Raw genomic sequence first — 16,058 nt, 5'->3', positions numbered from 1 at the left:
CCAGAGCCCGGGGCCCCGCGGAAAGGCCTCCTCGCCCGCCCGCCTCCCTGCCTGGGTCCCTCCTGGCGCGCCTGCACTACAACTCCCGTCATCCTGCCGGGCTGGCGCGGGGGCCGACGGGAGCTGCCTTCCTGCCGCGTCCGGAGGGCGGAGGCCGCCCGGTTCTGAGGCGCTGGCCAAGGCCGATTCGCGTCCAATGGCAGCGCTTGTTGTTGTTGTTCGGGTTGCGCAGGCGTAGTTTGCGTTGAGCGGCGCGTTCTACATCCGAGCTTCCGGACGTCCCGCCTCCCGCGCGCTCAGCGCATGCTCAGACTGCTGGTCCTCCCCGCCCGGGGAGGGAAGGGAGCCGGCCCCGCCCCCCGCCCGCGCCCCGCTTATGACGCCTCGTCGCGCGTCGCCTGCCTGTTGCGCGTGCGCAGAGCGAGGTGGCTCCGTGACTCCGAGCGGCCTCCGGTCCCGCCTCCGCCGCCGCCTGAGGAGCAGCAGCAGCAGCAGCAGCAGCGGCAGCAGCGGCAGCAGGAGCAGCGAGGCCACGGGCGGGCGAGCGAGTGGTCGGGCGGGGAGCGCCTGCCCCCCTCCCGGCGCCATGGAGGCCAAGTCCTCGTCCAGCAGCGGCCGCCCCCCCGTGAAGGGCATCCTCAAGAACCCCTCCGGAGGCAGCGGCAGCAGCGGCGGCGGCGCGGGCCTGGTGGCGGCGGCCCTGGCAGAGGCCTCCACCGCCAAGGCCAAGCCGCCTGCCGCCGCCAAGCCGCCCGCCGCCGAGGCCGCGCTCGGAGGCGCCTACGACGCCGACGCCCAAGGGTGCGAGGCCGGGCCGGGCCGGGGGGGGGCGGGACTCGGGCGCGGGAGGCCGGGCGCAGCCGAGGGAAGGGCGCCGCTCCGGCCCTGGATCAGCTTCCCTTCGGGGCCCCCCAGGCCCACTCCCCGGGGGCAGGACGGGGAGCCTCCTGGTCAGATCTGCTTGGTTGCTGCCCGGGGGGGGGGGCGTGTGCGACCTCGTTTCATGATTGGAACAGGCAGATCAGAGCGGTCGTCTGTTCTTATTCCCGATGGGCGGGTTATAAATAATTTACTAGTATTATTATCATCCACCTTTTCTCCAAAGATCTCAAGGTGGTCTTTGCCCTTTCTCCCTCTTCATCTTGTCCTTACAACAGCCCTGTCGGGTTGGGGGGTTATAAGACCCACCCAGTGAGCTTTGTACCTGAGCAGGGGCTTTAAGGTGGGGTTGGATAGATCAAAAGGGTGAGTTGCCCTGCTCTCTAGGGAGAGGGAATAGGGTTTCTGGAAGAGAGAAGTGCTAATGGTTCTCTCCATTCTAATTCCATTTCTTTCCTTTCTCGTGTTCTTTTAGTAAGAAGTCCCAGAAGTGGGATGAAATGAACATCCTAGCTACCTACCATCCAGCGGGCAAAGACTACGGCTTAATGAAGATAGATGAGCCAAGCACTCCCTACCATAGGTAAGCCAGTCATGATGATTAAAAGATAGGTTGCCCTTGTGCGCTTCGCCAGATAAAGGCACTTTTGATAGGCTAAACAGCAGCCTGGAGTGAAAAGACTGCATGGCGTGGCAGGCTTTCTGTGTTGTGGGGCTTGCTTTTGATTAATTAGTGCACATTTGTGTGCATGATAGGCTTTTGGGAAGTGCAAGCTCCAAGTATAAACTATATCTTTCAACAAATTTATATATCGAGGGAAAAGCCCTTCTACTCTGTTTAAAGAGACCAATTACAGCATTTAATAGGTCTCTGAATATGACATAGTTGGATATCGCCTTGATTTTTGTAGATACCTTTGGTATCTTCAGCACAGGAGTTGATTTACACAAAAATACTTGAAATAAGGAGAGCTGGCATTTAAAGGAATCTCTTTTGGCACGCAAGTAGCTTGGTGCTGCTTCTTCAAGTGAGGCTGTAGCAGCAAGTTCTCTTGATGTCCTCTGTGTCTTACTTACCTTTGCAGCATGGCAGGAGATGACGAAGATGCAGGCAGCGATACAGAATGTAACGAAGCCGTCACTGCAGATGTGTTGGCAAAAAAGTAAGTGCTCCTGGGTGCAGGAAGGATTCTTAGGTTTTATGCTACATTTTAAATTTATATTTTTACCTGAACTTGCTTATTTCTTTGGGTGTGTTATGTTACTACTGTAACCTGTCTTGTGATCTTGGGAAATAGAGTAGGCTAAAAGTATCATGAAATAAAATAAATAACCCAATAAATCTGTGTAGGTTAGCAGCTGCAGCGCATGGCAAAGGGCCGAAGATCCTCGCTCAGCAGGAAGAGAGCAGCGACGAAGAGGAGGATGAGTCGGAGTTAACTCCTGAAGAACGTGGTAGGTCTTGCTTTGCCAGTTAGAGCCAAATGGTGCCTGTGGAATAGCTGAAATGTGTGAAGGGCTAGATAGTTTTTATTTTTCATATTTGCACAGATGTTGTGGTTTATCCCTATCTATGTGTCGGGACGCGGGTGGCGCTGTGGGTAAAACCTCAGTGCCTAGGGCTTGCCGATCGCATGGTCGGCGGTTCGAAACCCCGCGGTGGGGTGAGCTCCCGTCTTTCGGTCCCAGCTCCTGCCCACCTAGCAGTTCGAAAGCACCCATAAGTGCAAGTAGATAAACAGGTACCGCTTTATAGCGGGAAGGTAAACGGCGTTTCTGTGTGCTGCGCTGGTGCTGGCTCGCCAGAGCAGCTTAGTCACGCTGGCCATGTGACCCGGAAGTATCTCCGGACAGCGCTGGCCCCCGGCCTCTTAAGTGAGATGGGCGCACAACCCTAGAGTCGGACACGACTGGCCTGTACGGGCAGGGGTACCTTTACCTTTACCTTATCCCTATCCATAGATGGAAAGCTGAGGCAGAGGATGGTAATTTGCCTGTGACCATCCAGTGGAGCTGGGAGGTGGGATTGAAGCCCAAGGAACAGACTCTTGACTTTGGACCCCAATAATATAATAGTTATAACCTGTGAAAGAAAGATGCTTGGATTTGAAGGCACTCCTGGGGGTTGGATTCCGTTGAAACCAGTGTTGTTAATTGACTTAAGCCCTTTGCAATGAGGGGCTCCTCTTTGAGTATGACTTAGCTGGAATAGAGCCCTTAAGTGTCAGGTAATGGCTGGGACCTTCTAACAAGTGGAGTTGGGTTGGGTTAACAGGTAAAAGTTCATCCTTCTTAGATCTCTACCTCCCCATGGCATGATAAAGATGCTTGGTGACAGTTATGATTTTGGATGTTTTCCTTCCCCCTGAACTTTCCAATTAAATTTCTAAATTTCAGGCTCTTGGTGAGACACGGAGCTTTTTCCAAGTCAGCAGTTCTTTTGACTGCATAACATCATAGAGGAGGGAGAGAGCTGTGGTGGTGAATGAGCTGCCTTTTCCTTTAAGGCTAACTGCAGGGGCCATGGGACAAGTTGGAAAGAATGGTCGCTCTTTGACGGATCAGTTTGGGGATCATGTTCTTGCCTCTTTTTGCAATTACATGCTGCAGTTCTTGTGTGTTCATACCATGGCTTTCTGAAAACTGCCCTTGAGAATAGCTGGCATTTGTGCTGGGTATCTCTTCTTTTGTACCCTTAAGCCTTCCCAGTTACCTACCCTTATGCCTGACTCCAGAGTAAAATGGCTGAGCTTGGGAGCTGCTTAGGTTGGTCTGTCTCCTCCTTCCTTTGACTTTACTAAGCAGAAAAATAAGCCACTGATTTCTCAGTGCAAAGGCCCAACAAAATAGACATTGGTGTGGTTCTTGCACAGACTGTGCATACACACTTGTGCAGGTGGATTTTGGCTGTTCAGGTGGAAATTCTGCTCCATTACGGACCTGGAAAAATTCTAGTTGAGCACCCTGCAGAAGCTGGGAGGGAAAAATGTTCTGGAAGTTCTAGACTGACCAAAAACAAGTTCTGTTTGTGCTGCCTCCCTACCCACCCATAGCCTTTGGGATGAGGTCGGCTGTAACTCTCCTTAGGAAATGCACCCTAGGGAATGTGGTAAGTAATTCCAGTTGAACACATTTATGTACATTGTCTCCTGGCCAAATGCAATGCCTCTGCAGGGTTTTTTCAAAACCTTCCTGTTGAAATTTTGATTTTTATTTTTTTTTTGGATGGACCCCAGTTCTTGTAGTTCAGGGTCTTCATGGCAGCAGGCAGCGGCGGCAAGATCTGCTGCAGCTTTAGCAGAGTGTGTAAAATGTGAAGTTGCAGGAGGTATCGCAATCAAAAAACGATGGCTGATGAGTAGGTCTACTGAATCTGTTTGTTCTCCGTGCAGAGAAGAAGAGGCAGTTTGAGATGAAAAGGAAGATCCACTACAATGAAGGCAAGAACATCAAGCTGGCCAGGCAGCTGATTGCGAAGGAGCTGCATGGTGACACAGCCAATGAAGAAGATGACGACGATGAATGTGATGATGAGGATGAAGACGATGAATGTGATGAAGAGATGCGGGACACAGTAGACCTTGGTGAGCCAGTTACTCCCAAAGTGCCTACAGTTGGTGCCGGTCAGAGAGCACTTCCCCATTAGCGTTGGCTCTACGAGCCACAGAGTGGAGGGCATTTTGCAGGGCTGAGAATAGCTTTCAGATTCTTAGGTGCCAGGATGAAATCCCCAGGCAGGCTCCTAGGCAGCTGCTCTAGGGGTTTGGCAGCCTTGGCCATCTTCAGCCAAGTGTTTGCTTTGCATCGCCTGACAACTCTGGTATTTTCTTCAAAATGATATACAGTACCAGCTTGAAGTCTATATCGTGCTGTCGGTTTCATGATTTTTGACCTGGCAATATGTGTTTGGTGAGACATTCATCAGGTAAACATCCTGATATACCAACAGATCACAATGTCTGAAATAAGGATGTAATTATGTAGAGGTGAACAGGGTAACGTCCTGGAAAGTGCTGCTTCTTAGTGGTCTAAAACTGACACAACTGATAGAACAGAACAACAGGGACAGAAGAAATTGTGAGAGAAGGGATGACTGGCTTCACATTTTTTACATGTTGCAATTTTTTTCATAGTGCGTGCATACGCGCACACACACACATTGTGATTCACTATATATTGCCATGCTGAATATTATGAAACTGTTGACATAATGTGGACTTCAAACTGATTTTTGATGATGTTTCAATACATTGCCTATCCCTAGTCTGTGTGTGAGTGAGTACGTTTGGCGCACTATACAAAAATCACAATGTGGGAAAAACCATGAAGCCAGCCCACACTTCCTTGGAAGTTTTCAAGCAGAAGTTGGATAGCCGTCTGTCATGGATGCCTTAGCCAAGCTTCCTGCATTGCAGGGTGTTGAAGTAAATGACCCTTGCGGTTTCTCCCAATTCTGTGATTCTCGCAATTCCTGCAGCCCCTGTTAAACTCTGCCAGCTCAGCTCTCCCCTGCCAGGGGGCAGCAAATCACAAGAGCAGGTGCTGGCAAAAATCACAATGTGGGAAAACCCATGAAGCCAGCCAATGTCTCTACATAGCTCCATCCTTATTTCATCAGTATATTGCAATGTTTAACTGGTGATATATCACGATGTCGAAAACCAGATATTGCCCAGCCTTAACAGCCAGCTCTGTTTCCATTGGAGGGACTTGTTCCTATTTGCCTGCAGGGGCCGTTCTCCTTGAGGTAGAAATGGGAACTGTGGAGAGACAAAAATGGGCAGTGTGTTGCCATTCTTGTTTTTCCACTCCTTTTCCAGGTGACTGGAAGGCAAGCCCTTCTAGGATTTGTGCAGCTGGGTGGAGCCCAAGCAGCCAGCACTGCCATGTCAGCAGACAGACTCAGTGTGTGTTTGCGTGAGAGAGAGAGAGAATTGGGCAGCAGCTGAGCTGGCCTGGAGGTTTGCGTTTGCACTCCTCACACAGCGTTCTGCATGCAGAATGGCTTATTCAGCTGCTGCTGAGCTGGTTTGGCCTTCCCTCTTTGCATGCCTCATTTACCCATCCTCCTTTATCCTCACATGAATAAATTGAATGCTTCTCTTGGAGATTTCAAAGGCTGCTTAGTGGCACTGATTTATTTATTTTTAGTTGGCTTCTGCTGTTGCTGGCCAAGTGGCTTCATTCACAAAGACACGTTGGAAGCAGCAGTGTTAGTGATGCCTGAACAGTTGGGTTTTGAGATTCTCCTCCCAGATGCAACCCAGATATTCTTCTATCCCATGATACACATATGAACTTCAGTTTCCAAGTTCTTTAGTTCTAAGTCTCTCCTTTAGCAGAAATACACCTTTGACATCTGGGCTGGAAAAGGCATTGATAACAAAGGGAGCTTTGAAAAGTATAAGCCAGGCATAGGCAAACTGAGCCCTCCAGATGTTTTGGGACTACAGTTCCCATCACCCCAACCACTGGTCCTGTTAGCTGGGGATCATGGGAGTTGTAGTCTCGAGACATCTGGAGGGCCGAGTTTGCCTATGCCTGGAATAAGCACATGCAGAACAGCACTGTGGCAGAGACGGGCGATAGAGGAGGATCTGTGAGTTCTAGGAGAGAGTAGTGAGCCCAGGTGTGCTGTGGAATGGTTGAGGGAGCCCAGGGAAGAGAATCTCAAATAATTTTTAAAGAAATTTTGGTCCAAAATTGGGCGCAGATGAATTTTTTTGAAAATTTGGTTTATTGTGCGATTTAGGCTAATGTAATTTCTGTGTCAGTTTAAGGAAAACCTTTTTCACTCATTTTTCAACCAATTGGGCTTATTTTGGTATCAAAATAAAGGTACTTGTGGTCTCTTTCAAAATAAGGTATAAAAATGGTACTAAGTGCCACAGAAAAGGGTCACCGACCATTCAAAGTGAATTTTTGTAATTTTATTTCTGGTGGGTTTGATAAGCCATAGCGTGCAAACCACAACTAACATGTGTTTCATACTTTTGTTGTAGAATGGGCTAACCATGTACTTTTTATGTTTTAAAAATAAGGAGGGGTTTTTTGGTGGTTATAAAATAAATTGATTTTTAAATAAATTGTTTGCACTTTTTTTACTTTTTTTGTACAGGTTTAAGGTCTCCTTGAGCCTGAAATAACTCACACATTCATGAGAATAGTTAAAATTGTACCCCCTTATGTTACAGTGTCATCTGATATATTTTTAAAATTAAGTTTTATTGATTATTTAATAAAAACAAAATACGTCTCAGAGCCCTTGTTCATTTTATTGTGTAAAACACTTCTGCAATGATATGATCAAATCTATTTTGGTAATGAGGCTGTATGTGTGTGTGTGCGCATGTAAATGTGACGATAGATAGATTGGATTTTACAATTTAATATTCAACCAAATAACACAATATAACATTTGTCATATAAACAAAAGAAGGAAAAAAAACCCACCCCATGACTTCCCTGGTTCTTTAAATATTTATTACTGTATTTTTCGCCCTATAGGACGCACCGTCCCATAAGGCGCACCTAGTTTTTTGGGGGGGAAATAAAGGGAAAAAAATTATTTCCCCCCCAGACGCGGGGCTGGGGCCCCAGCCCCCAAACAGGCAGCTCTCTGCAAGCCGTGGGAGCCCAGCGCTGGCTCCCGCTTCTTGCGGAGAGGTCCGCGAAGCCTGGACGCGCTGAGCTCAGTGCGGGCAGGCTTCAGCATGCAGGCAATTCTCCGCAAGCAGCGGGAGCGCTCCCGCTGCTTGCGGAGACGACCGCGAAGCCTGGACGCGCTGAGCTCAGCGCGCGCAGGCTTCAGCATGCAGGCAACTCTCCGCAAGCAGCGGGAGCCCAGCGCTGGGCTCCCGCTGCTTGCGGAAAGCTGCGCGAAGCCTGGAGAGCAAGAGGGGTCGGTGCGCACCGACCCCTCTCGCTCCCCAGGCTTCAGCGAAATCCTGCATTCGCCCCATAGGACGCACACACATTTCCCCTTCATTTTTGGAGGGGAAAAGGTGCGTCCTATAGGGCGAAAAATACGGTACTTCTGCTTAATTTCTGACTTATTTTTATGATCTTATACCTCAATGTACTTAACATTTTTATACCAAATTTTATTTCGTAATTACAATTCCACAACATTTGAAAAAACTTTCTCTTTACACTTCCAGCATTTATTGAAACTAGTTCTATACATTTTTGCAAGCTTAACTGGAGTTTAATACCGTCAGTACATCATTTCATATAATTCTCTTTCAGAGTTGTACAAGCAGTAAATTTTAAATCAACTTTCCATAATTGCCCCCAATCTTTCATTTGCATATTGTGTCCTAAATCTTGTGCCCATTTAATCATTACACATTTAACTTCTTCATCTTTGGTTTCCCATTCTAACAATAAATTATACATTTTCTTCAGTATTTTAGTGTTATCCTCTACAATTTCTCTTTAAAATCTAGATAGAGTATAGCTAAATCATTTCTTTTTATCTTATTTAAAAACCCCATTTACTTGAAAATATTGCAACCAATCATTAACATGATCTCGAATCTCTTCAAAATCTTTCCATTTTAATTTCCCTTCTATTTCTATTAAAAGATCTCTATACGTAAGCCATTTTTCTCTCCTTTTTTAAAAATTGATGTTGCTTCCGTTGGTGACAACTACCACAGAGTCTTTTGTTCTAATAAATCTATATCTTTCCCATACTTTTAAAAGTGACTTCCTGATTATGTGATTATGGAATATGCGCTTTCCCTTTGTAATTCCACAGGTATGCATGGCATCCAAATCTGTTGTCATGTCCTTCAAGATCTAACAAATCTGTATTTTCCAATTTAAAACCTACTGGCTGTTGCTGGGGAAGGAGGGGGAGAGGCTCAGAGTGAGCATTGTCACAATGGTGTTTAGATGGAGCTGCTTGCCAGGCTCCGTATTTGCTGAATTAAAACCACAAAATAAGAATTTCTTGCTTTTTCTTTGATCCTTGAAGCTGCCGGGGGAGAAGAGAATCCCTCAAGTCTGATACTTATTGCCTAAATCCTTTGGTTTCATTCACAAGAAACTTGTTGGATGTTTTTAAAGTACAAAAATAAATACATTTTTTCTTGCTGATTCAGAAAGGTCATATTGCATACAGTGGTTAAAACAGCATCATTGACCATATCATTTCAGAAGTGTTTTACACAATAAAATGAACAAGGGCTCTGAGACATAGCTTGTTTTTATTAGGTCCTGCAGGAAAAACAAAATCAATTGAACTCATTAACAACAACTACGGAAGTTCAAACAGCAATTAAACAGGGAAAGATTGGGAAGGCACCTGGACCAGACGGATTTACAGTAAAGTATTATAAAATATTAGGTGAACAACTGATATCCCTGTTAAGAGAAGTTATGAACAATATATTGACAAAAGGACTGACCCCAAAGACATGGAAAGAAGCCTATATTACTTTGATTCCAAAACAAGGCACAGATTTATTGAGTGTAAAGAATTATAGACCAATTTTGTTATTAAATAATGATTCACTTTGAATGGTCTCCTGTGCCCAATTTTGGACCAAAAAATCTTTACAAAATAATTTGAGGTTATCTCATAGGTATCTACACATAATTTTTTTTTTTTTTGAAGAAAATCTGAGTCATGAGAGCATGATCGAGTATTAAAATCAGGTGATTTGGCGTGGAATGACTCATGAGTAAGTGTAAAATGATGTTCATGGGGGCAAGAAATCTAAAGTTTGCATCAGTGCTCCTGGGATCGGCAGCAAATGACCAAGAAGGAGACCTTGGGTTCCAGTGGAGACCTTGATGAAGATGTTGAGAAAGGCTAGGGCAGGAATAGGCAAATTCCAGCCCTTCAGATGTTTGGGACTACAATTCCCATCATCCCTGACCACTGGTTCTGTTAGCTAGGGATGATGGGAATTGTGGTCCCAAACATCTAGAGGGCCGGAGTTTACTTATGCCTGGGCTAGGGATTGTTAGGAAAGGGATTAAGAATAAAACTGTCAAAATTGTTACGTCGTTGCACAAATTTGTGGTGCAGTTTGGAATGTCGCCTCAAAAAGAATATTGTAGAGCTGGAAGAAGTTCAGAAAAGGACAATGGGGTGAAACAGCAAACCAGTGAGGAAAGGTGACAATATTTTTAGTTCAGAGGAAAGACAAGCAACAGGAAACATGATAGAGGTATAAAATTGGGACTAAAGAACATCTTTCACACAGCACAGAGTCAGGTTATGGCAGAGATGGGTGCCAACTTGGGTGGCATTAAAAGAGGATTAGAGAAAAGCTTGGCAGATCAGGCTCCCCAGTGACCGACCACTGTGGCTGTGCTTCTGCTGCCTCTTTCGGAGGCAGCAGGCCTCTCCGTACCAGCGGCTGGTGTTCCCTGGGGCGTTGCACTCATGTCCTGCTTGCGGGCATCCCTTAGGGGCAACTGGTTGGCCCCTTTGAGAGCAGAGTTCTGCCCTAGACAGGCCATGGACTGGATCCTGCAGGAGGTTCTGCCATCACTTCAACCTCTGGAAGCAAATTTTATCTTTTTGCAAGTGCACTGAAGCAGTGCCTGCCCATCGTATTCTGGCCAGTCTGAAACACGTTATGTGCATTTCTTGACTGAGGTGAGGTTTTGTTTTTTTACTGTTGTCTTCTTTCTGACAGATTGGGACTGTTGAATAATATGTTAGCCATGACATTCAGAGTAGTAGGAATAAAGCAGATGAGAATCAAATCAAGGCCTAATGAATCTTCCCACCAGAACCCCGACGACGACGTGCTGGTTAGCTGCTGGCCGTAATTCTGCGGATGACCTTTCTTGTGAAGCTGTGCAGTTCACAGAGCAAAGGAAGCTGAAACATGCGCATTTCTGAACTTCCTGTCAGCCTGAGTCACTTAGAAATCCCTGTAGGATACTTCATCTCTCGTTTCAGCACAGTATTTGGACAAGAGCAGGCCTTGAATGTTGATTCAGTTGAGGGCTTGCAGTCCTTTCAGCTGGGTCGGGGGGGGGGTGTCCTTCTGTGTTTGTCTCCTTCATGCTGGCATGCCGGAATGGGTGGCTAAGTGCAGGAGGGTCTGGCTGCCCAGGCTCCTGGTCTTCTCCCCCAGCAAGGCCCTGGGGTGCTTGTGAGTTGAGCTCCTTCCACTAAGCTCCCCGTGGCTTCCACTTGCTCTCCTACGACCTCCAGTTGTATCACCAGGACTCCGTCTTTGCCCTTCCCACAACTGCAGAGCCCAGTGAAGGGCTTCCCTCTAACATGCAGGCCTGTAGACTCTTTGGCAGCTGTTCATCTTTTCTCCAAGCAGAGGGGCAAGTCTGGGTTGAGTTGCCTGCTCTCAGTTGCTCACTTGCTGCCTTTGAATGGAGGGCTGGTTGTGGGGCTGAAGCCACTGTGGGGTTTAAGCCACTAACTGTGTGGCTTTTTAAAGGACTCTTTCCTCAGAAATGGGGTCTGAGTTGGAGGCCTGCAGCTTTTTATTATTAAGAATGGGATTTCCTACCTCTCTATGAGGCGCCAGAGAAAAGGTGCATTTTCTCCCCTTGTCCCCCCTCTCTTTCCCCCAAGTCCTGTAGGAATGGTGTGGGGAGTGTTTGGGGAGTATCAGGCTAAGCTGTTGAGTGTAGAGTGGAGCTCCCTGCTCAGTTGTCTCAAGAGCTGTATGCGTCCCTCAACTTAAGACACCTGCTGTGTGACTAAGATGTTGGGAAGGAGGCCAGGAGAGACACTTGGGGTAGCAAATCCTCATCAGTTGGCTACAAAAACATTGGGGCTGGGCAGGGAGGAGAAGGCACACATGATGTCCCAGATCCCTGTGTCTTTCTCTTCATCTCCAGAGATCTTTGCTGAGGTTATTTTAGCCTTGAGAACCAAGTTAAACAAAAATGGCATCGCTTTGGCACAACTGGTTGATCTGTGAGTCGCTGATCTCTCCCCTTCCCAGTCACCTGGTGCACTGCTGTCAGTCGAAGATGCTGCTCCCTTCCCTTTTGTCTCTTCAGCCACCTGCTTGACAGCTGTGGGTTGTGTGTGTGTGTGTGTGTGTATTTATATATATATATGTATAGTTCTGCCTCTCCGTGTGCCTTCCTGCTTAGTCTTCTCTAGGGTAGATGTACCTCCTTGGCCAGCCTGTTCAAAAATGGTGCTAGACTTGGGGCTGGTCCAGTTCTTGCTGGGATTATGTGTGGCAGATGCAGAATCCTGACCATGAGGTGTGGATGCCTCGGTCCCTTGCGCTTGGTTGCCCAAGTTGGATTTATTTCCCAGGTGGCTTCAGGCCTGCAGTCCGGGAGGGCAGCTTTTGTGACCTGGAAAGTGGTTGAAGCATGTGGGTGGTTTAAAAGGCCCTCGTGATGCACATTGTGGGTGGCACCCTGCAGCTAGTGGAGATGACCCATGTGTTTGGGCGTTGTGCACACGCTTTGATGGACTCAGGTTAACCATTTGGAGTTTCACCCTGTTCAGATGAAAAAGAATGATGCTGCATGCAGGCATCTGACCGTCTGGGCTCTGCTCCTGTGAGGTGAACGCTTGCCCCACAGACGCACAATCTTTTGTGATGTAAACTTCAGCTGGTGAGAAATTCCCTGTTTCTTTTTTTCTCTTTCCTACAGCACCTGATCCTAGTGACCCACTTGAGAAAATTGCACACAGCCTAGAAGAAGTCTGCTCAGGACTGTAGCTGATCCTGAAGCCACACCTTTGTATTCACTGCATTGCACACCTGCAGTTGTGACTCAAGTAACTGAGGAGCAGGTCAGCTCCCACTTAGTGTTGCCAAGTGTGGTGGGAGCTGGCGAGACTTTTCTCTTAGGCAGACGGAAAACTCTGCTGAGCTGGCTTATTCTTGTGCCTGGCAGCTACAGAGAAGACGGCTTCATGCATAAACAGCAGGATCACATGACGTACAATGCAGGTGACTTTGGCACATCCGTGTTGCTCCTCTTTATGGTTTTGAAACAACCAGTCACTTTGCTTTCTCCTATTCTATTTGGCAGGACCTTCTAGGACTTAAAGTGGCCACATGCCTGGTAGAAGGGCTTTGGCTTTGATGTGCCAAACTTTACGACTAGAATAGATGAACCCTTACACTGAACCGCTTGACAATTGACAAGGTATTTTGAAAAGAAAAAAAAGGGATTGATTGATTAATAGGTTTCTTTTTGTAGAATATTTATTCTTTGTTAATCTTGCTAGTCTGTATCTTGTTGCTGGAGGGGGAGAAAGAGGCAGAGAGGGAGGTGGCATTAATGCAGCCAGGAGGAAAATGAAGGAGAAACGGGGCTCTGCATTCCCTCCAGGGGCTGTTCTGAGCCTGGAAATGATGTTCCAACCCTGCCAGGCTGTGCAACATTCTCTGCTTCTGCTTGTGGGCTTGGCTGTGGAGTGTTGTCTTGTGGGCTCTTTCACCCTTAATCTCCATTGAGTTGTGTGCCACCTTGTCAGCTGAGGCAGCCCAGGGGCTTGCCACACTTTCCCAAAGTTGGAGGGAAGTCAGCTTTGCAAATCTGCGCTAAAAGCATCACTGGCATCCGCCTCCCTCCCTCTTCCTGTCCAGAGCGATAGGGTGGCCTGGTGAACTGTGCTGCCGTGCCACCTGTAAGTGGTTGTGGATGGAAGACCAGCCTTTGTGCTGGAGGCCCCAAGTGGTGGGGTCCTGGCAGATGGATGAAGGCAGGGGAGAAAGAGTCGTGGGTCTCTCCAGACTTGAGTAGAGAGACAATCCTGCTTTGGCTTTTCATTTCCTAATTTTGATCTAAATTCCATGTGTTGACCCAACTCCATATGACTCTATGGATCTGTTTTAAGGTGGCTTGTTTACTGTGTGACATCTGAACAACACATTGAAAGTTCATTGAAAGGGTCGTCTTAAAACATTAGGCTCTTTGTACCCTTACAAGAAAGACGTGTGTGTAGTCATTTAATATAAATAAAATGGGGAGGGGGCCGTTGAAGCAAGCTTAACCTTTCCACAAAAGTCCAGGCTGTGTGGAATTGCATGTAAGCGTTACCACATCAGAGTCACTGTCTGGCTTCCCGTTTGCAGTTTTATTTTGATGTTTTAAGTAAAAGTGTAGTTTCCTTTGACTGCATTTTCCCATGAGAAGAACTTGTAGTGAATGTTCTGCTCTTTAAAGCAGATCTCCAGATGCTGGTTGCACTCCAGCTTCCAGCCCCACCTGTGGGGCCGGCCCTATTTTGACAACATCATGGTGAAGTGACATTGACCTGTATCCCACTTGGTCCCAGTGAGCAGCATCTCCAGGGCACCCACCCCCAGTCCCCTAGTTGGCTGGCTGAGATTGTGAGCCTCTGGGCAGGGATGTTGTCTGTTCTGTACAGCACTGACCCTAAATAAACAAGTCTAATACCACTGGCTTGCTTCCTCAAGCCATCCTGATTGCTTGCGAAGCTCCCCCTTGGCCCTGGGGGAGTTTAGCCTGTTCTCTGCTGGCCCACCATCTGTCGAAAGCTCCTTTGGACTTCAGGCTCCTCTGCAAAGAGGGTGGGGAAAAATGCCTGCATTTGGAATCAGCACCTCTTGGCTGCATGATGCTGAGGCCAGAGTTGCCTGCCCTGCACAGCCTTTGGGGCCCTTCGTCTTGCATGTATTGATGGCCCTTTTCCTACCAAGCTGCAGAATTTTAAAATACCAAATCAAGGTGTATATAAGCCTTATGAGAAGCAGAAGAGCAGAGGGGTCTCTGTGAGCTGGTGGCCTCTGACTTCCCCTGGGAATGTGCTGGAGGGATCCTTCCCAGTGAGCTCTGCAGGAGGGCCGGTTCTTCACCAGGACCTGGCAAGTGGAGGTGTCCGGGGAAGAACCTCCTCTACTCGGGTGGGGGAGGGAGAGAAGCTGCTTTTCAGGCCCCACCCCCAGCAGCTGAATCTCTTGTGAACAGTCTCCTTTCTTTCCTTAGCATGCAGTCTTATAATCTGCCCAGACTACCATCCAAGTATAATTGATTAAGGTTAAGGCATTGATTCTATATGGATTTCTGAAGATTTTGTATCTTTCCCCCCCTTCAGCCAAGTTCAAAACATACAGTGTAACACTTCTAGGCAATTGAAACCAGAATGATTAAATTTTATGAACCTCCGTCCACTGTCTGCCCGGCGGGAGGGTGCTCAATCAAGCACTGCAGCGATGCCCTGCCGATTGCACACTCCACTGTTTTGCAAACAATTTTGATTTGTCAGTCGTTACCCATTCTTTGAAAATGCAGAGTTCATTCATCAAAGAATGGTATTTCATTGAAGCATGCGTTTAATACAGTCATACCTTGGATCCCGAACAACGCAAACCTGGAAGTGAGTGTTCTAGTTTGCAAACGTTCTTTGGAACCTGAACGTCCAACGGGGCTTCCATGGCTTCCGATTGGCTGCAGGAACTTCCTGCAGCCAATCAGAAGCCGTGCTTTGGTTTCTGAATGGACTTCCAGAACTGATTCCGTTCGACTTCCAAGGTACAACCATAGTTGATTTCTCAAAAGAGGGAGGATTGGGGTTTTAGGGCTATGTCGCGTTTGTGCTTATGGTGTAAGGGAACGGTCAGGCTCACCCTCCTGACTTTAGCTCAAGGCCGTGGTGGGGACTTGGTACTACTTCTGGGGTGTCCCAATCCTCCCCCTCCAGCTTTAACAATAGGTATTGGAATACACCTGATGGGTGCTCTGATGTACCCTGCACAGCACGTCTGCAGCTGGCTGGCTTTTCTTTTTGGCTAGTTGTGTGGCATAGCAAAAGCAAGCTCCATCGACAAGCCTGTTTCTCCCTCCCCTGGCCTTGCAGGCTTTTCTTGGGAGAGGTGTGTGCTCACCCCGAGGGGAAAAGGAAGCTGACAAGCACCAGGAAAGCAGCCACACACCTCCCAACTTCCTCAGCCAAGCCAGGTACACATCAGTTGTTGACTGCCCTTCCTGTGTTGGACCCACAAAGTCAAAAAGAGAACTCTCAGGGCAGCCTCTGCTTCCTCCTCCCTTTTCTCTGCTGGAGGGACCCCGCAAACGAAGGCGCAAAGAGTTGCCAGCAGTATGTTCAGCTGTGGAATACCTTCACCAGCCTCTTCCTGCTTCATTTGCTCACTGTCACTGCCGTCACCAGGATGCAACTGCAGGAGCTCTATGCAATGTCAGAGTGTGTTTTGGGTTGCTTGGTATTTAGAATAAAGTTCTTAATTTAA

At 47.7% G+C, this 16,058-nt stretch overlaps 1 protein-coding gene across 3 annotated transcripts; it reads left to right on the top strand.

Moving 5' to 3' along the window:
• The first annotated feature begins 361 nt into the window (after positions 1 to 361).
• On the top strand, positions 362 to 16,058 carry PPP1R2 (protein phosphatase 1 regulatory inhibitor subunit 2). Of its 3 annotated transcripts, none has more exons than XM_079978245.1 (6): positions 362 to 801; positions 1,355 to 1,462; positions 1,965 to 2,042; positions 2,231 to 2,331; positions 4,272 to 4,463; positions 12,490 to 16,058. In XM_079978245.1, exons 1-6 carry the CDS (start codon positions 377 to 379, stop codon positions 12,555 to 12,557), a joined length of 972 nt encoding a protein of 323 aa, XP_079834371.1. In that variant the 5' UTR covers positions 362 to 376; the 3' UTR covers positions 12,558 to 16,058. The 3 variants fall into 3 exon arrangements, with proteins under 3 accessions (XP_079834371.1, XP_079834370.1, XP_079834372.1); XM_079978244.1 differs by having other exon boundaries at positions 2,231 to 2,334; XM_079978246.1 differs by lacking the exon at positions 12,490 to 16,058 and adding an exon at positions 10,536 to 10,605 and having other exon boundaries at positions 2,231 to 2,334.

This window comes from Podarcis cretensis (genome assembly GCF_951804945.1).
Source record: "Podarcis cretensis genome assembly, chromosome: 5".
Lineage (NCBI taxonomy): Eukaryota > Metazoa > Chordata > Lepidosauria > Squamata > Lacertidae > Podarcis > Podarcis cretensis.
This window is presented reverse-complemented; position numbering and strand designations above follow the sequence as displayed.